At 37.9% G+C, this 20,217-nt stretch overlaps 1 protein-coding gene across 1 annotated transcript in view; it reads left to right on the top strand.

Annotated features, from left to right (window-relative positions):
• Positions 1-20,217, top strand: part of HOMER1 (homer homolog 1 (Drosophila)) — a 99,992-nt gene that overhangs the window by 39,247 nt on the left and 40,528 nt on the right. Inside the window, exon 6 of the mRNA XM_010582878.1 lies at positions 7,091-7,233. Within this exon, the coding sequence (XP_010581180.1) occupies positions 7,091-7,233 (143 nt within the window). The remainder of the gene's footprint in view (positions 1-7,090; positions 7,234-20,217) is intronic.

The following is a 20,217-nucleotide window of genomic DNA, read 5'->3' as shown; positions in this document are numbered from 1 at the left end:
TTCTCTTGGAGGATGAAGCAGCTTTAAAACTACAGCAGGGGTTCCTGAGCTGAGTAGGATTAATGCAGCTGAGTCTTTTTTTCTGGGGAGTCTTCGTTCATTGAATCAGTGCATCTCTTGGGTGCTTTGCACTGTAACGTGCTCCTGATCTTTGACGGAACAAGGGTGGCAGGCAGTTTGCAACAAGCTGTACGAACAGTTTTATTGCCACCAGAAAGCTACATCTGGTGCCCTTCCAAGAGAAGTCAGTGGTAACCACAAGAATATACACAATGAATCAACCTCATGTTTTTTTTCCGGTAGGCATTTTGCCTAAGTGCTAGGTTGGCTTTTGCTATTAAGGGGAAACTGCTTGCTGTACTGTAACAGGAGAAAAATAAGGCAGTCTTTTTTTGTTAGTTTTCTTGACTGTCTCTAAATTTCTGATAAATTCCATAAATAAACACAGATAATGGAAGTAGGTGTTTCCATATTATAACCTAGTATACACTTGGCTTTAGAACCAGTGAAGTGCTTCTGCCAGCCTTCTAGTTACTGGATATTATGGGCAAAACAATTACTCTGCTTCTCTTTTGACATGTTGATTAATAGTCTGGACTCAGAAGTTAAATCTGACACTGTTGAATGGATTGACTTATAACTGGTTTGAACATAAATTTGAACTACTCACTCAGAGACAAGATACTCTCATCTAGCAGCTGCCCAGGGTTGAAGCTTTCTCTTGAACTATATGAGCTATTAATATTGTTCATTTTCCTGTACAGATTTCCTTTTATACTTGGAACCTAACATTTTATACTGTAGGCAGTTACAGAAATGTTACCTTGAGTGGTTCTATAATGCATGCTGAGAGCTGCAATTTAATTACTGCACACTTAGGAATAATTTCATGTTCAGGCCTTACTTTTCATCTTTTGGCTTTTTGCTGTGTTGATAAGTTAGCATATTATTCTGAAAGACACTGTTAATGCAAGTGCTGACACATCAGCATAATAGTCTTCACATACTTAAGGCTTCTCATTAGTTCCCCAGAGAGAAGGGAGTTGAATCAGGAATGTTGGAGTTTGGAGCAGATGAGAAGCAATGGCTTCATGGCAAACTGCAGCACTTCCATGATGCTGGAGCTCATTCAAAGAGATTTATGACTGGGGCAAGAATGGGTGCATGGGTATGGGGAGGGAAGGTGGGACCCTAGAGACATGTGAAGGAGCACTTGCTGTCATTTTGATCATCTGCCAAAAAGTGGCTGCAAGGCAAGTAATTCAAGTATTGCCTTTCTTGCAGTGGCCAGTCAAGACTTCACAGGAGCCCAGCTTTTTTAGGAAGCTTTGAGAGGAAAGGCATTGGGAGGTAGTGTGTGAGTAGTGAGCTCTGTAACGGTAACCCAGTTAGCGACAAGTGTTAATTGCTCTTCTGTTTTGGACTTGTAGATGTCCTTCTGCATTACATTATTAATAGGTAGGAAGATAGGGCGTATCAAGGCTGGAAAATATACATGGCAAATAAAACTTTATATTTCTTTTGGTACTGCTTTATAAAATGCCCTTATTATTTACCAGTTAAAGTACCAGGTATGGTACATTGCCCACCTTCTCTGCTACACAGTTCTGAAAAGTACATGTGCTTTTTTCTGCATTCAGTATGTCCCTACAGGTTGAATCTTTATTAAAATACCTCTACAACTAGTGTAACAAAACCCTGCATGAGGTATTTGCTCTTCACTGTTGTTTGATGTAACCCTGCAAATACTGCTGGTATGTGTGAGTTTCAGTTCTGAAGGTCCTGCAAAAACTTGTTGTGAAACTAAGGAGAAAGAGAAAATGAGGTAATAATGGAAATATCTATCTCAGAAATAGAACATGTGTTGGTAGTTCAAGGACTTACCAGAGTTAACCATGTTACAACTTAAGAACAATCTTATCTATAGTCCACTGAAGTTAGGCTGCTTCTTTAAGGTGTTATGAGCTTTAGCAAAATGTTGGTACTATTTGGCTAGATATTTCCACCAGAAAAGTGCCTCAATGGCCAGGAAGTAGTAGTTCACGTTAAGGATTTTTTGGATGTGCTGTTTCATCTGATAGCATGTATTCTTCGGCAGGGTGTGTGGGTGTGTGTCTGTGTGTGTAACACATAGTAGAAAGAAAACAATACATAGCCCAATTTGCAAGTACTTAACAGCAGGAGTTCCCTTTCCCCTAAAGCTGTGCTGCTGCTAATTTTAAACTATGCATTCTTACAGTTTCTTTAATACTGCCTGTTCTCCTCCTGTTTACCAGCAGGTTTTGCTTTAATTTCCCAGAATATCTGATAATATATAAAATCACCATTTACCTTGATTGTAAAAAGAACTTAACTTGTCCAGAGAAAGACAGTGGCCTGGACCAATAAATTACGAGAGAGATGCTCTTATGTTATGTGTAAGTCCCACTGAGTGCACGGTGCTTTCTTTAAGAGGAAAACATTGTTCCTGTGCCAGAGAACTTGTACTTTCAACCCATCTATATTAAGATGGATTAATATAGTAATACACACTTTATCTATACCTGATATGTTTCGTGGATTCAGTCTAGAAAGTAGTTGTCTATTTTGGTACTTCTAAGACCACCTATGCACAGAGGTACCCCATCTGGTGTCCCTTCAACTCAGCGTTAGGTAATAAAGCTTTGCAATGCTCTTATCTGGTTTATATAAAACTCAAATACTGGCTCCCCTGCTGTGCCACCTCTATTTCCCAGACCCATCTGTTAATATAGGGAATTATTTTGCTCATGTCATAAACTTATGGATCTTACAGTGACAAGCCACCCATGGCCTATTTTCAGTTACAAGATTGCCAGTGCACTGAAAGATCAACACTTCAACTTGGAGTTCACTGACCTGCATGAAGCAATAGCCTGAAAACAGTGTCGTTCTCCCCCCCCCCCCCCCTTTTTTTTTCTTTTTTAAAGTAACCTTAATTGGGTTCAAGTACAGAACCAAATAGAGCAGTTTGTTTGCAGTCTCACCACATCAGTCTTACAATCAGCTGGAGTCTGAACCTCAGTTCTTCTTTTTCTTTAAGCAAGAATCTGTCCTCAGATATTTTATTTGACCCTGATAATTTCAGATTAAGACATCTGTTAATTTCTGAAAATGTATGGTGAGTAATTCACTCAAAATAGTCTTGTCTGTGATTCTGAGCCCCTCCTATACAGACTGTTAGCAATAGCTATTGCCTGAAAAGTTCTAGACACACAACATTTTTTAGTGCATGGAATGGGTTGGTTTTGACAAAATGGTCATGGTTTATCACCTGTTAGCTTTTTCTTTGTAGCAGTACAAAATGTACTTACAAAGCTTGTGGGAAAAATAACCTTCTGGGATGTTATGTGAATTTCTATACTGGAACAAATGTTTCACATGTGTTAACGGTATCTGAGTCAGTAACTGGCAGACTTACGCCATTGCCATTCAGTACTGAACATAGAAGCAGTATGAAGAACAGCAATGCCAGGGAAGTGTATAGAATATTTAATGAGAAAACAGTATAGCAATTAATAAGAAAACAAGATGGAATTGGTTTGGTTTGTTCATGATTTTAGAACCATCTACCTACTCCTTTTCTTCTGTTCTGTATTTAGTCACCATTAAAAAGTGGCTTGATCTGTGCTGTGAAGTCTGCTTGTTTTACTTTAAAAATTCTTTCGTGAGTGCATGCATTTTGTTGATAAGATTTTGAAATTTAAGGCATCTTTTGATGAATTCCCTCTGTTATGTTTAGTTTATATAATGTAGGCAATGTCATTTTTATACTGCTTGACATCACTGAAGTCCTGCATACTCATTAGTAGGGCCAGAGCTCCTTTAGACAGTGCAGATCTCTGACAAACTCTTAAATAGCACGATATACATGAGTCAGACACTCACATTTACTTGTCATGTAGAAAAACACTAATCCTCAGTCCACGTGTAAGTCCAGGACTGGTGAGTCACTTAAAGTTCAATATCCTCCAGAAACCTACATATGAAAGAATAGTGGTTTTATGCCACAGGAGAGCTGTTAATCCTTTCTTCTCAAATGCATGAAATACCTATTTGTAGCTGTCATGAGTGGGAAATAGCAGGCCTTAAAATATATCACTGATTTTCAGGAAGACTTGTAGTTTTCAATTTAAGCACTGTTTTTTTCCATATAGTGTCTATACAGTTGACTGTTAGAACTAAGTTAACTGGTTCTCCCAGCTAGGAGGGAAGGGTGCAAATCTCTTTTTAAGCTGACTGCAGTTTCTTCCCCAACTCTGGAGTGGATGTGTGAAGCTATAATGGTATGGAATAAAAAATTCATTACATATGAACATCTCACAAAAATGTTTCTAAAATTCTTTTATTCTCTTTAATTAATATAAAATGGGAACATATTATTTGTAAACATTTGTAAAAAATTTGTTCAGTGTAAGTGGCTTTTTCAGTTGTTTTTGGTGTTTTATTCATAGCCAACTTCATTATAGTTGCCTGCAAATAAATTATTTATCACGCAGGGATAGTTGTGAGTGTGTGAGAGCACTGATTAACCTGTATTATTGGTGGAAGAAATACACACTAGAATCTCATGCTTCTCTTGTACATAAAAAATCAGCCCCTCGTGAATTTGCAAGCAGTGAACCTTTAGGTATTACACAGACTGTGATGTTTGTCTGCATTAGTTTTTGTCACTTGAATTTCATTCACATTAGAAGTCTGTGAAAGTGCTTTACTGAAAAATGAGCGTAGATGGAACTTACATGTTTGTTTTTCTTCTGCTGAAATAATTTTTATGCATTCACGCTTAAAACATCTTAATAAGTGGCCTCTGGCTTTATGTACCTAATAATAGTGTTGTAGAAATTTAGCTTAAAGATACAAGCCATCCAGATTTTGTAGGGTGTGGTATGTATTTTTAGAATAGTAGCATAGTTTGGGAAGAGGAGGAAATAAAAGAGAAACTCTTGGGTCCATAAAGGCTTTCATTTAATGTCACTGGAAACTGTTTATCAAGTCAGAAGCTAATAATAGACAAAACTATATAATTTGTATAGAATAATTCATTTGCTTGATGATCTTCCAAGCTCTGCTCTCCTTTCACACTTAATTTCAATTCAGTTTCAGTTCAGTAAAATTGTTCTGCAAAAACAAAGATTTCATTTTGACTTGTAGTATTAACAGTTAAGATAATAGTTTTGAGAACAAAATAACGAGATTCTTCCTGAAAGTAGGTAACAATTTGCATTCATGTAATAAAAAAATTTACATTTCTATTATAAATAACAGTTTATATCTGTGGAATTAATTCAGTGTAAGCTTACTATTTCTGCTTTTTAATCAGCAGAAATTTAATAAGGTGCAGAATGGAGACACTGGTGCATGTGCATTTTATAGCTTGATGAATGCTAAACATAATAGAACTTGAAGTCATTATTAGAATGTTGTATCACGCACGAATTCAAGTTGTAGAATGAGATACATATCTCTCGCTATGTGAGAAATGTGGCAGAATAAAAGCAAAATTTTGACAGTTGTTGTGCTGCAAGTGCCTAACGTACTTTAAAGTGCAATGAAAATGTTGAACAAGATATTTTTGGTTAAGGGATACCAGAAAGGTGTGGAAAGTGATCATGACAGCCAGATCTTACTTTCTGTAAAAGAAGTCAGTTTTTCCATCTAGTTAAATCTCAAAGTCAAGGATGACATTTCCTGTAGATGGAGGATCAGCTTCAGTACTGGCTTTCAAAAAGCCTTATCCTTGTAAACTAGTTGAAGGCTACAAGTGGAGGCTCAAAATTAGGCCCTGGTCTTTAAAGATCATGACCATCTTCAGATATTTTGTAATTCCTTCTGAGACTGCTGTTCTTCAGCTTCCTATGCAGTGTCAAAGAGCTGGGAAGAGGAGCTGCTGGCCTTCCAGATACTGCGCTTGTGCTTCAGTTTAATAACTTTAAACAGCGGTTTTATCTGTTCCTCATGCAGATGGTAGAAGGCTGTGTGGCCATAGGAGATGCTTAGCTTTTGGAAATACAGTAATTCAGCCAGTCCTCCGCTGTATAGACATCCTTCCATGTCATCATTGAACGCTATTCATGAAACTCCTCTATCTTAAAGTGCTACCACTTGATTACTGAAAGCCTGCTAAGACATTTTAAAATCAAGATGAGCTACTTAGCTTATATGACTTGCTTATCTCATGCAAAAATCATTACTTGAAAAAGAATATAATAGGAAAGGAAATACTAAAACCACATACAGGGACTGAAAAGTCTATAACGTTCTAACTTAGGATGTGGGCTACAAGGGTGTACTTTGTATGAAAAAGAATTAGTTTTCAGTGACTAGAAATCAGCAAATGGTGTTTTTTGGCCAAAACACAAATGCACATGTTACCATGATAAAGGGTGATTAAAAAACCACACCAGTGCCTTTGCTGGGAGGCAGCCATTAAGGTTTTTGGGTGTCCAGTTACATAGCAGTAGCAGAAGCTGCCTGGGTGTAGCTGGAGTATTCTCCTTCCCAGATAATACCATGACCAGCAAGCGGTAGGCCAGGCTAATGTGCCTGCAGAGGTTTTGCAAGGACTCTGCTGAACAAGTGTTCTTTACAGATGGCTCATAGGTGGAACAGTGAATGCACCTTCAATGGGCCTTCCACTGTTCTCTTCAGTTAATAAACAATATGAAAGCTAGATTTTGAAACAAATATCAGAATTGTTTGTTTGACTGTGTTAAAATATAAAGTAAGAGACAAGAATCCTGGATGTCAATAGTCACACATTGTGTAGCAGGATGAGGGCTGAATGTAATACCAGGTAGGAGAGAGGTCTGTAATAAGCAGCAGGCTGGATGCCTGAAAATAATTTGTAGGTCAGTTGTGTTTTTTACAAGCCAATGTGACTCTTACGGTAGTATACTTCTCGATTAATTTCATATGATGAATCCCATGAGGGATGCTGGAAATTTGAGCCTCACGTTAATAGTAGCTAAAATCTGTGTATCATTTAAGAATTAATGTTAGTGCTTATGTGCACATAGCCTTCCTGAGCAGGTCAGTTTGTAATTTTAATGTGTTGTTTATTTTACTTAAGGAATCAGCTGGAGGGGATATTCAGTCTCCTTTAACGCCGGAAAGTATTAATGGGACAGATGACGAGAGAGCGACGCCGGAAGTGACACAGAACTCAGAACCAAGGGCTGAACCAACCCAGAACGCATTGCCATTTACCCATAGGTACAGATTCCATTCCCACATCCTGATTAAGTGATACCTGTCTCCTTCCTCGTTAAAGGGACCTTTTCCCATATTGTGTGAAAAAAAACAAAACTCAACCCCCACAAAAAACCCCTGGACTGGCCCTCAGATTTGCAATATAATCTTTGTTTTTAAAAAAAAATATGTATGAGAAAAACTCTTGGAATAAGATTTGGGGGAACGTTGCTTTATAGCTTAATCAGCTTAATATGAGCCCTTGAACACTGGTTAGTGTAGGTGTCCCTTTAACAGGAAGCATTATTTCAATGTCTGAGATCTTAGTGAAATTAACTGCTTCATAGAATACTCAAATTATTTTTGCACACATTCTTTAAATGACTGATAGGACTGGATGTCAGCCTTTCATTGATGAGTTGTTGGAAGAAAAGGGACTCTTACAACACTTCTGCATTATGAAGTTTAAAGCAGCCTTTAACTGAACAGTTGAAAACATTTTTCAACTTTTTTTGAAATATGAGAGAAATGTAGTTCTACTTCAGACTGAATTTGTTGCACTAGGAATGCTGTGTTCTATTGTTCTTTAAGAAAGCTATGACTTTTTATTTAATGATACAAATAAGGAGTTAAGATGGATGTATCTTGCCTATTAGAAATAATTGTAAATGGGTCACTCTCATTAAAACACATAATGTATTGAGACCATGGAGAGTAAGTGAAACATTTAATAAACTTAGAGCAGAGCTAGGAATACTAGATTCATGTTTTTAAACATTCTAATTCAGTTTAGATAGAGCTTAAGAGCTCTTGATCAAAGGTTGGGGAATACTAGGACATCAGATATGTCATGCAATTCAGAATGAGCAGAAGTGGAACTGGTATTGTGCAGGACTTCTCACTTTTTGTAAGAGAATAATACTATCAATCGTATCTGAAAAAATAATATGCATTTTCAAATGAGAAAAAAACTTTACTTTTGCACTAATTTTTTAACAGAGTGATTGTGTTTATTTTTATACTTCCAACTGTCACCAGTGCATCTATTATAAGCTTTAGAAGAAATGGTGCTTTGTGAGAGTGCTGTGTGCATGTTGAAGGAGTATTACAAATATTGCACGTCTGTTAGTGTTCTGTAACAAGTTCATTTGAACTGTTTGTGTGTTGGAATTCTCTATCAATATTTTTGTGAAAAGGAGTTGTGATAAAGTCCACACGTGAGTAATGTTGTTTGTTTTTTTAAAAAATGATAGCTGCAAGATCTCCCCTGTCATTCTGCGTATGTAAATACGTTTTCTGGTATGTCAAATAGTAACTACGCTTTGCTCTGCATCGAGCATGACTGAAGATACGTTTGAAACTACGTGGTTGTAATTTTTGATGGTGTAGAATAGAGGTTACAAAACTTTTACGTGCTTTGCATTTTTCTATCTGTCATGCATGCAGTGTGAGTGCCTGATTTTAGGTTTTTGTCCCATTAAATACCACTAGCTAGAATTGGTCTTCCAACAATAACTCTGCATTTTGAGGGTCACTTTTCATGATGATTCTCAAAAGACCAGTGTTTTGTCTTGCTAATGGTAGCTTCAGATTTGTTAGTGAGCTATTAGTGAAGAAAACACAAATTTTTAAAACCCTTTGAAATAAATTTATTTTTGGACTAGGTAAGGTTTTTATTATAAATAAATAAAGAATATTTATTTATTATAAGTAAATAAAGATGCATGAAACACATGCATGAAATAGATGGAAAGTGAAGCCTCCAGGATCGTGTTAGTGCTGGTTAAATGGGCATGTTTCTGTAGAGGCATTTCATAATACTGAATTGGCCACTAGGTAGACACACCTAGCTGCTTGTGCTGGCTGACAGGGTGCTCTCTGCAGGCGGTCTACTTGACCTGATTTCGAAGAAAAAAAAAATTTAAATTTAAAACCTTACACCCCAATCATTGGAGTCTCCCTGGGCTTTTCATGCGTTAGGGGTACAGAAAGGGATTGTGCTCCTCCTTGTTCCTTGATGGTGCAACGTGTTGGTGGCACTGCATGTCTGACAGAGAGGAGTTGCCGAACCGAACCCTTTCCTTGTGCACCTTGGTAACTCCTGCCAATCACTGAGCCTTGTCCTCCTGCCCCCTGCATTTCAGGAAAGGTGAAGTTTAGCCAGTGCTTCCGGGTGAGGAGGGTGACGCTGGAAGGGCATTTGAGTGTTGCCTGGTGCATGGCAGTGCTTTTTACATATTTGCCTTTACTCCAGGAGCTGTTGATCAATTGCTAGGCGCTTTTCAAAAGAAAAGGCGTTGTGGTCTTCCCTCCAATGAGTTCTGCTGTAGGGGACACGAGAGTCACTGAGGCTGGCTGAGCTTCACTGAAATAACACTACCATATCAAGTCCATTTCTTCCATAAATAGGAAAGCTATATTCTGCTCTGGCATTGACAAATACATACTGACCCTGCGAGGAACCAAAAGGAGTGGTCCTCGGTGTAGGCTGGAGCCCAGGGAAGGCACATGTGGGGCTGCATGTCAGCAGCCCGGGCAGCCATGGGGCAAGCGTTGGAGCTTCGTGGGCAGGATGAGGTGCCACAGCGCTGCAAGGAGAGGTGGCTGGTGAGGTGGGAGCTGCATTGCTGACAGGAGGGTTGGCAAGCTCAGCCAAGTGCAGGTGTCTCTGCCGCTGGGGGCAGGCGTGAAGATTTGAAGGGGGCTGCTGTCAAAACAGTGGTACAGGTAAGGGGTTTTCATGTCTTTGTATGAACTGGAAGGGTCTGACAGGAGTTAACAAGGTCAGAGATCACAGGTGTGGAGGTCATGCTTAGCTGACGTCTTACTACTTGTCATTTTTAATCTGCACACCTGAAAAATGTTCAGTTTGATTTTGTTTTAACATGTCCTGGCTGGCCACATATGTCCTCTTCTGCAAGTGTTCTCTGTGCTTTTTCTGTCTTAGTGTAGGTAGTTGGGGCCTGTTATTTCAGCAGCATAGGTGTAGACTACATTGGTATTTATAGGTATTTTCTGACCACTTACACCCAAAAGCTGAAAAACAGCATTACTTAAGTCACCAGAGTTTTGTTACTAGAACTCAAATTTCTTATTATTTCAGTAAATAATTGTAAGTATTGAAGTGAACATTCTCCAGTACATGTCTAAAATCCCATTCATATCCTGTGAGCATAATAGAAGTCTAGGTGCTCCAATTTATCCTCATCTGGGAAGCCCTAATGCTGTTCACAAGCAGTGCAATGCTAGTCAGCTGCTTGAGAGATAAGCATATTAAACAGCTACGAGCCTTGCACAGAAGATAAACTCTTGTAATTGAACATCTTGCCTTCTTTTAAACTATCTATCATGATTAATGTTGAATTATGAAGTAATATTACTTGGGAACTCCCACGTCCTGTAATATACGTATGTAAGGGCACTGCTCTTACAAATAAATGTTGCCACAACAAATGAAAGTAAAATGGAGCCCAAGCCTGGCATTAGAATTTCTAAAAATCTTGGCTGAGACACTGATTGGTCCTTTTCTGAACGATAGCTATTCCAGGAAGGCTTTCTTCTCACAGAAGTTAGTTAATCAAATCTAATATTTAAAATAATTAAGACTAAAAAAGTATGTATTTTTGTTCTTAATTAAATCTTAGTTTCCTTAGACAACTTCCTTGTTTAAAAAACATTTTCCACATTCTTTAAGTTGTGATTTTTTTTTTTCCCCCAACTGAAAACTATTGATCATAAAATGGGGTTTGGAGAGAAAAAACTTGCTAAAAAATTTTAACTACTTCTGATGTGCTGGCTTTTTAATAAAAGTTTTAATCCTGATGGTGCATAGTATACAATTCTGGTCATCTGAATGAGCCCAAAGAAATAGTATACTAAGTTTATTCAGCCTTAGAATATAATTCAAATATTAAAAGTGAATAGTGTATCTGGCAAACTCTGCAAAAACTGCTGTTTGGGGCGTTTTGGTAACTCTTTGGTGAACTTGCTCTTTCACCCTTGAAGAGAATACATTTGTTTATAACAAGCTTTATTCCATTTTTGGTACCTTAAGAAGCTGATAAAACACACTTCCAGAAACAAAATGTAAGAGGATTCTTCTGGGACCAATCTTGAAAGTCTTCAATTTTGTGTCAACCCTGCCATGAACCTGTTACCTCATTTTTTCTTGTAATACATAAACTTGGAATATCTATGACATAATGTTTTGATCAGAATATATATGTGTGTGTGTTTGTTGCTTGTTCGTTAAAATTCCTATTTTTGTATTCAAACAAGTTTTTAATAGGGAATTTTGACTCATTGCCTTAGTGAAAATGAACTTATTTCAAATGACGTTTATATCTTAGATATGTTATTGTCTAGATAGCTTACCATTTAATGATGTTGCATGTAAATCCAATGCTGTACAACAAAGAAAAAACAAAAATCTTGCTCCTAGCTCGTGTTCCTTCACCGAGTTTTCATTAAAAGTTGTATGCAGAAATCTATTAGTAGCTTTTTCACTTTGTGTATTAAAACTACTTATTTCTACAAGCTTAAATATTTTAGTTATGTTACAGTAAAGGTACTTTGTGGATCATGCTGAACTGTTAAGTTGGCTTTAAGGAAAAGTTTTGAGTTAATAATTTTTGTGGTGTTTTGTAATTTGGATTTATACTCAAATCCTAGCATTTGGATGTTCTTTATAGGGTTATGCATAGCTTCCTTACCCAGTAGTTCTGGGGGAATGTATTACTTTTTTAAATTCTCGGTTTTGAATGTTATTTAACCTATCATAGGATAATTTGTTGTTTTGAGGAAGCTCAGGAGCTCTCTAATCCAAGCTCCTGCACAAAGAAGGTCAGCCATGAGATCAGACCAGGCTGCCCTAAGCTTTATCCAGTTGGGTTTTGAAAACCTTCTAGAAAGGAGACTGATAAAGCCAGGCTTTTTAAAAAGGTTTCTCTATAACATAAAAGGCTGTAACTGCCTTCACATTGCACAGTGCTATAATGAACTGTGACATTTTAGGGCACACTGGAGGAACTCTGGTAAGTTCAATTACTCTGTTGAGAAAAGACTATTTCTTGAGGCACACTCAGAAGAAGGTCAAAGGTGATAGGTTCAGCTGTCAGTGTAAGCACAGAACTCGTTAATATAGCAACTTAGATGTAGGTCTTGACTTCACCTCAACCAACATTTATTTAGTGTTGTGAAGGTCATACCTGTACTGTTTTTTGGCCTCTTGTGCTCCACTGGCAAGAGCCTGGTGGTCTCTGGAAGAAGCACACTGGGAGGGATTGCTCTCCCCTCCCTCCCTTACCCAATTCCTGCTGCTTCCCATACTCCTGCACTTCTGCCTAAGTAAGTTGCTGGGTTTCAGCTCAAGTAGGCTATCCTTCAAAATAAAAGTTCTTGCTAGGAAATTATTAATTTGAAAGGAAAAATCTTACTTTGTGTTCGTGTAATTTTTTTTCATGTCTCTGACTTTCCTGACTGTGACAATTTCTGAAAATTCTTAAGGTATCTTTGAAGTACACAGTAAACCGTTACATGGTTTTAAACCAGTAGCATGTCAAACACAGCATAATACAGCTCATCCTGTAACTTTTTGATAAGGTATCTCCAGTAATGGAAGGAGAGGTGGAGAGGACTTTTATCTGCTATTGGAAGAATGGTCATGGTGTATGTGTTGCTTAGCTCTTCAAAATGAAGAAACTCTGCGACTAATAGAGCTAATTTTAATGGCTGGGGGAATGGATGAGAGCCAAAACTAAAAATAGCCTAACACTTAAGAGAGTAATTTCACCATCTCCCTTGTGCACCTAAGCACATTCTGGTTTGGAGCATGTGAAATACCTACTTCCTGTCGTTTATTTAGTGAGATCTCCAAGGGGTGATTCAGATGATGAGAGCTGGGTGTTTGAAATTAGATGATACAAATACGGTCCTCAGGGACAAGTGAGCACTCTTGAAACATATCTGTCAAGTACATTCTTAGAAGAGAAATACAATCCTTATGCAACTTTTATTAAAAAAAAAAAAGAAAAAAACAACCAAAACAAAACCAAAAACATACTACTTATACTATGTAATTTTTCTCCCCTTTAATCACATACATAAGGAAAAAAAGCCCAGTAAAAATGAAAAGGAAAAAAAAAAAAAAGGAACTATCCTGCTTGAGGAATGAACTTTCATTTTCTAAAATGCATCCATTGTGTTCAACCTTTCCAAAGTATGGATGACATTAAAAGATTATTGTTAATACTTCAGCAACTGTAAACATTGGCTCTGTGAATTGGGATATATGATACTTAACACTAAATCAGATTCTGTAGTGAGAGTGGTTTGGAGGTTTTCATTGGTCGTGTCCGTTAATTCTCAATCAGTAATTTTGTTAGGTGTTTTCAAGAATACAGTTTTCTGCAATGTGTTGTTCATTTTAGGAGTCTACTCTTAGCACATACAGACTTTTTTTGTCATTTTTAGACATTGGTGGAGGAGCTGTTCTCTTTATTCTAGATTTTCCTAGTAATTTACCTGAATAGTGTACTTTTTCTATTGTGCATTTTGATACCAGTGTGTATGCTTGTTTAACTTAGTGAGTAGTGTCTGTGAGGTTTGTTTTATGGTATGATTTGTACATATATTATTTAGAATCTGCTAGTTTGTGAGTTGTAAGCTCAAACATGCAATCATCTTTTAAAGAAGAAGAATTAAAATGATAGCTATAGAAGCTCTTATGTAGACAGTTGATACCTCATGTTTTCTTTACACCTACTTCCATCAGTGTTTTTGATACTGTTTAGTATCATTGAGGAAACCTTTCAACCAGTAAATAGGGATAAGCTGCAAACTGAACCTTCCCTGGACACCATGAAGGAGTCCAAGATATTGTCTTTAATACACCAGAGATCCCTCTGGGTAAATATTGCTGAAGTTAGGTCAGCATTTCCAACTATAACCAGTGTCTTATCAAACATTTTTTTCAAAACTGAGAAGTGTCATTAGTAGCAAAGAGAACAGACACCAAAGAAATACTGCACGTCTCAATACACTATTCTCTAGGAAAAAAACCACAATGAAAAATTTTGAGAGGAAATAGCCACTTTGTAGAATTGCTTTTTATTTTAAAATAATCTGTGGAAAGACTTAATGCTTTGAAGCTACAAATGTCGTGCCTTGTTTGGATTGGAAGCCTCAGTGCATACTTGCCATTTTTAAGCCACTCATTAGAGAAACAAAAATAGAAAGCCTGTAACACCTGAAGTTACCAGGGAAGAAAAACCCCACAGAGCTATTGATCCCCTGAGTCTCAAATGAACTTTCTAACAGGCATGACCATTGAGAAGAGAAGCCTTTCATGAAAAACAAAGGCAGAGGGGATGTTTTGCAGGACAAACCTATTTTTCACGAAGTCTGATCACTCAAACTTCACTGTCTCATCCTCACTGGTTAGGAAGGTTGATGCATGAAAGTATTTTATGACCAAGGTAACGTGAACCATTTATGCCCATACCTTCAGCCTGGGATTAATTCTTGATGAGGAGGTGGGGAGCTTTCTTCAGAGCCTGGAATTTTGTTTGTAACAAGAATTCCCTATGGCAGTCTGTTCTGCAGGTAAGAGTATCACACAGTTTGCACCCATCTGCACACACACATGCTTCACCTCTGCAGAGACACCTCTTCAAATTATGCCCCAACAGCCTCAAAAGTATATGTTAGAAGATAAAGATTCCTTGCAGCTGGTGTGTAGCTGCTTCATTTCAAGTGCAAGACTTAGTCCACTTATCTTTACCAACACAAAATACATTGCTTATGCAGCCACCCATATGGGTAGACGAATCCTAAAGAAACTTTTCCAGACTTGTTCATTTACTGTTTTCTGCCTCTAAATGGACTCTGTAGTTATAATCTGAGTCTATGAAACTGGAGAATAGTCTAGACTTGAGTTTCAGCATACATACTCCCATCCACGTAGAAATTATTGAAAAGGTTACAAAGTTTTAGAGAAAGGATATTAAAGGGAATTGAAGATTTGTTGTCTTCAGATCACTTTTAGGTATGCTGCAGTACAATCTGCATCACTGTCTTACTTAGATTTGTGTGTATTTTGCTCATCTCAAGGTTCACTTACTGTCAGCTTTGGATTATTTTGTAATATCAATATACTGAACATGGAGAAACTTGCGTAACTTACAGTCATTGTAGTCATGGTAGGATGCCTCTGTCATATTCCTCAGGAGTAAAGGAAATTGAAGTGTTGCTGAACAGTTTTGGATTCAAAGTCCCCAAGCTAAAAAACAACTTTAAAAAAAACTCAGAAAGCAAGAGAAAACTTGGCCTTTTGTCCGTTTTGGTATATTAAAATATGTTATAACTCATAGCAACAATGTATTCTCAAAATACACCCTTACTGTTCTAAAGCCCGTACCACATAAACCTGCCTCCCAAAGCCATACTTTCTTGAGTATTTGTGAAGCTTTCATTTTCAATGAAGAAACATATCCAGTTGTTCAATTGCTTGAGTACTTCAATATCTTCATCCAGATTTTATACGATGAGGATAAGACATCAGAACATGTAGCGTAGAGAAGTTGTGGATGCCCCATCATTGGAAGCGTTCAAGGCCAGCAGCCTGGTCTATTGGAAGCATTCAAGGCCAGCAACCTGGTCTAGTGGAAGGTGTCCCTGCCCATGGCAGGGAGGTTGGACTAGATGATCTTTAAAGGTTCCTTCCAACCCAAACCATTCCACGATTCTGTACCAGGAATTAGTTTCATGCTTTACTGAGAAGGCAGGAGCTAAAATTAAGTCACCTGAAACAAAAAACCCAACCCAACTCCAGCAAAACAACAACAAAAAAAGCCCAAACCTTTCAGTTAGTGGCTCTTTTAAATGGAGGCTCTTTGTGTTTCGAAGTTACTTGGCCTCTCTATGCTGCACCAGATATAATGTCTGTTTTGCCTGCTCTTCTGAAAGATCAGTGTGTTACTGTACCTCTTCTGTCTCCTTTACTCTAAGAGAAAGGATATATGTCAAGTTTTTTAGGCAGCAGGGCCAAACCCTGTGGAATACTTGAGGGAAGTATTTTTAGAAAGGGGGGAGGGAAAGAAGAAAAAAGTCTGTAACTCAGTGCATTTTAGTGAAGGTGAAGCTGAAGCTCCATTGAATGCATTTGATTGATACCAGTTTAGACATCCTCTTACTGATACCAACTAGTTACTCTGCCCTCTGTGTTATCTTGGGTGTAGTGGTAGATCATGAGATACACGGACTTCTCATATGAGAAGCTGCACGTATATATATAGATAGATATTCACTTCTGAAATCTTACATATGCATTGTGGTTATGGTTTCATTGCCATCTGGAAGGCCTGATTATAAACGTACAACTATCATGACAATGTTAATGACTAAACAATTACCATTCTTGAAACAGTGTAGCACTCATTTTTCTCAAACTTCAAGCAGAATATAGATAAACATACCTTCATCCTTTAACAACTCACATTGGAGATGAAATGATCAATTTACTTTATGGGTTTTTATATTTCTTTTAGTCTTTTCTGTATTACTCCCTTCTTAACTGCCCCCTCTCGTTGGAGAAGAGGTACAGTTTGGAAACAGAAATCAGTCTGGTGAGCACCATCTTCTGCAGATGTTTAAGCTTAAGAGCCTGTCATTCATTTTAATCGTACTGTAATTTATAAGGTTATTATTAGATGTGGGATAGGGGAATTTACATTACATCAGACCTGAGTTACAAGATGCCAAGCACTGTAAGTCATGGAGTGTTTCCACTTTAAGTCTTGGTGAAGTATTAATTGTGGATTCACCTAAAATGCACTACGTGGATCCTTGGATCTGTGGGGTTTGCCATTTATAAAGTGCTTAGGTGGTGTTAATGAAGCCCATATGGACTTAAAAATTAGCTAATTTTTAATCGATTAGATAACTTTCTCCAAGGGGATTGACCATGAAAATCAGAGCCAATGATAGCTGGCAACAAATACTTAAGTTACGGATTCTTTTCCTGTTCAAGGTATGAGATAGATGTGCTGCTGTGCCAAAATCTGCTTGGGTTAAAAGGAAAGCAGAGATGGAGCATGAGTTTAGGAGGTGGCTGCAGCTCCTATTCCTTTGGTGCCTCTCTGATGCTGTAGTTAAAGCTTCAGAATTAACAACTGTGATTAGCAGCTGTACTTTGAGTAGCTGATACAGGCTCCTCCAGCGGTCACACAGAAAGGAGGATTAGATGGAGCTGCATGAACGCTTCTGTGCCCTGGAATACTTGTCACTCCCAGGCACATGTGGCTTAGGAACTAACTGTGCTGTGTCTGTTGACTTCTCCAGTTAAGAGCCAGCATACAGTTGTCTGTGTGTTGCAAAGAAATCATGGTCAACTTGATGAAGCCACTTGCTGGTCTTAGATCTATTGATAGGATTCGGCCAAATGGATTACCTCTGCCCACTTCTTGAAAGAATGCATATTTAAAAACTAAAGTTTGACAAAGCAGAGAAAAGCAGTTTGGAAAACTATATTAAAAATACATAGCATGAGTATGTATATTTTTTTAAAGAATTGTTTTATATTTAAATTAATCCTTTATTAAAAAAAAAAGCTTTCATCAAGTTTTTTTTTCCTAGAATTTATCTGGAATAGAGCTAACTGAAATTCATAAGCTGTGTCGTTGCTTATTCTTTGAGGGATCATGTTGCATCCCTGCAAGAGATATAGGACCAAGGACCAGGAGCTCTTAATTTTCACATGAAGTAAAAAGCTTGCTTTCAGGTCTAATCCAAAAGATCCATGCTGCTTGACTAATATGTTACTCTTTGGAGTGTGTCATTTTTGTGAGATGAATTAAGATTGCTAAAGATTTCTCCCTTATTTAGAGGTAGGCTTTACAAGTAAACCTAGTGAAGGTAGTAATTCTTTTGGAGAATGCTGTGGCCTGGGTCCTCTGGGGGAGAACCAGCAAATTCTGCCACATTCACATGACACCGAGGCAAAAAAATTATGCCTGAGGGGCTTCCATAGTGCCTGATGCATTTCTTCATAGATAGTCACCTAAGACCAGTCAGATGAAGTGCCATCTCAGGATACTCAACCTCTCTTAGCTTTTAAATGTCTAAACCTGGGGAAAATGGGTTTTGTCCACTAAGCCCTCTTTACCAGGCCCAGCCTTAAATTGTACCTCCTGCCAACATTATGATCCAGAGTTGTGCTCCCTGTTTTCTATGGAGGTAAGACAAGTGTCGTTTGTTGTCATCCTGCCATGGCTCCCTGGTGGGCTCTTTCCTTTACTCTCCCTGCTCTCCAGGTCACGATTCTTGTCCAGATAGCGTAAGGCCCTGGAAGACTACAGTAAAAGCTTGTTGATCAACTAAAAGTCCAAAGCTGCTTTATTGTAAGCTGTTTAAGAATGTGTCTGAATGCGCAAACAGTATTCATGCTCCACCTGAACAAGTTGTGTTATTGAACATAATTGTGTTAATGTTGATTATTTCCTGTTGCATTGTAGTAAGCAGACACCATGCAGTGGAACTTCAATAGCATTGACCTACTTCCTGCAGACATGGGTAGAGGTTGGGGGCAGGCACAGATAAACACAGAAGTGGAATATTTTGTCTGTCAAAAATATGAAGTACTTAATGTATTCTTTTCTTGAGGTAAGAGTTAGCTTGAAGAATAAAATGGGGAATACAGCTAAATAGAGATCAACATTTCCTATAGTTTTCCATCAGCTTTATGCCTTAGGGAAGCTTTCTGTACCTAAAGAGTCACATCTTTTGAGTTCCTTTAACATCACTATAGATGCCAGTGACATTTTGTAGTACAGGCAGAAAGTGGCTTGTGTTGATCAGTGGTTTTGATCATGTAACAGGGGGCTCTGCTGAGATGAATTTAAGTTGCTGAATAGCACTTTGGTGAGATTTGGCCAACTGGCAATTCATAAGCATCATCACAGTATTTCATAGCGAAACCAAACAGCCATCAAGTTTTGTCTGTAATGAATTGGGTTGGCACAAATCAGCAATGAACTAGAATACAAGATGGTTTTTTTTAATCAGCTCTTAAGCCATTTGGCAAATGAAGGACGCTGGAGCTGGGTGAAGGTGCTGAAATAAAATGTCTGGGATGTCTTGGACTCTGTTTTCTCAAGTACACAATAATAAAATGTCACGTGTGGTCGATCCATTTGTTGTGCTGAACTTTGATTGTAGGGTTGTTGGCTTTGCAGATTTTACTCTGTGGCACTGTGGTGTAATGATGTCCTGTCTTCCTGTCATGAAATGCAAAGGGTTTGGTTTTGAAATTAAAGTTAGAATAGTGGAAACCATTCTTCTGGGAGACTGCAACCACACAGGAAATTAAGAAGTAGTTTTATTTAAACAACATGGCTCAGACAAAAAAATCCAAACCAAACCAAAACCCTAAAACTGAATTGACTGAATTATAGGAAGTTAACCAACTCTGCAGTTTGCCAAAGGAAGAAAAATAAGATTTTTTTTTTCCCCTCACTATAGTGAAAATAGGTATAGAAATAACATAGGGGTTCATTGTCTGAAGCCACATGCTTTTTTCATGCAGGTAGTACATTCAGATTAAGTTTGCCTGAATTTTAAGAGATAACTAAGTTTCCTACATGCCCAAAGTGTGGTCTAACTGATCACTCTGTATGACTGTGACTTACCTGTTCACTTTATTTAGGAAATACTCTGAAATTTGAAACTAATGTAATTATATGACAACACCTATTGTGTAGCACCTTCTTTCTACACTCTCCAGAGATTTTAGTATTCTTGTTTAATTCTATGTTAGCACTTTAGGGATCATTTGTGCTGGGCTTACATTCAGCACAGTGGGAGGCTCAGGAAAGCTGGCTTTTAAACATCTTCACATCATGCTGTTTGCCCTACCCTTTTCCTAGTCTAGGTACCTTATCAGGTGTTCTGGTTTCAGCTGGGATAGAGTTAACTGTCTTCCTAGTAGCTGGTACGGTGCTATGTTTTGAGTTC

Source organism: Haliaeetus leucocephalus, unplaced genomic scaffold (genome assembly GCF_000737465.1).
Source record: "Haliaeetus leucocephalus isolate CR32 unplaced genomic scaffold, Haliaeetus_leucocephalus-4.0 Scaffold849, whole genome shotgun sequence".
In the NCBI taxonomy this organism is placed as follows: domain Eukaryota; kingdom Metazoa; phylum Chordata; class Aves; order Accipitriformes; family Accipitridae; genus Haliaeetus; species Haliaeetus leucocephalus.
Note: the sequence above shows the minus strand (reverse complement) of the source record. Positions and strands in the feature narration are given on the sequence as shown.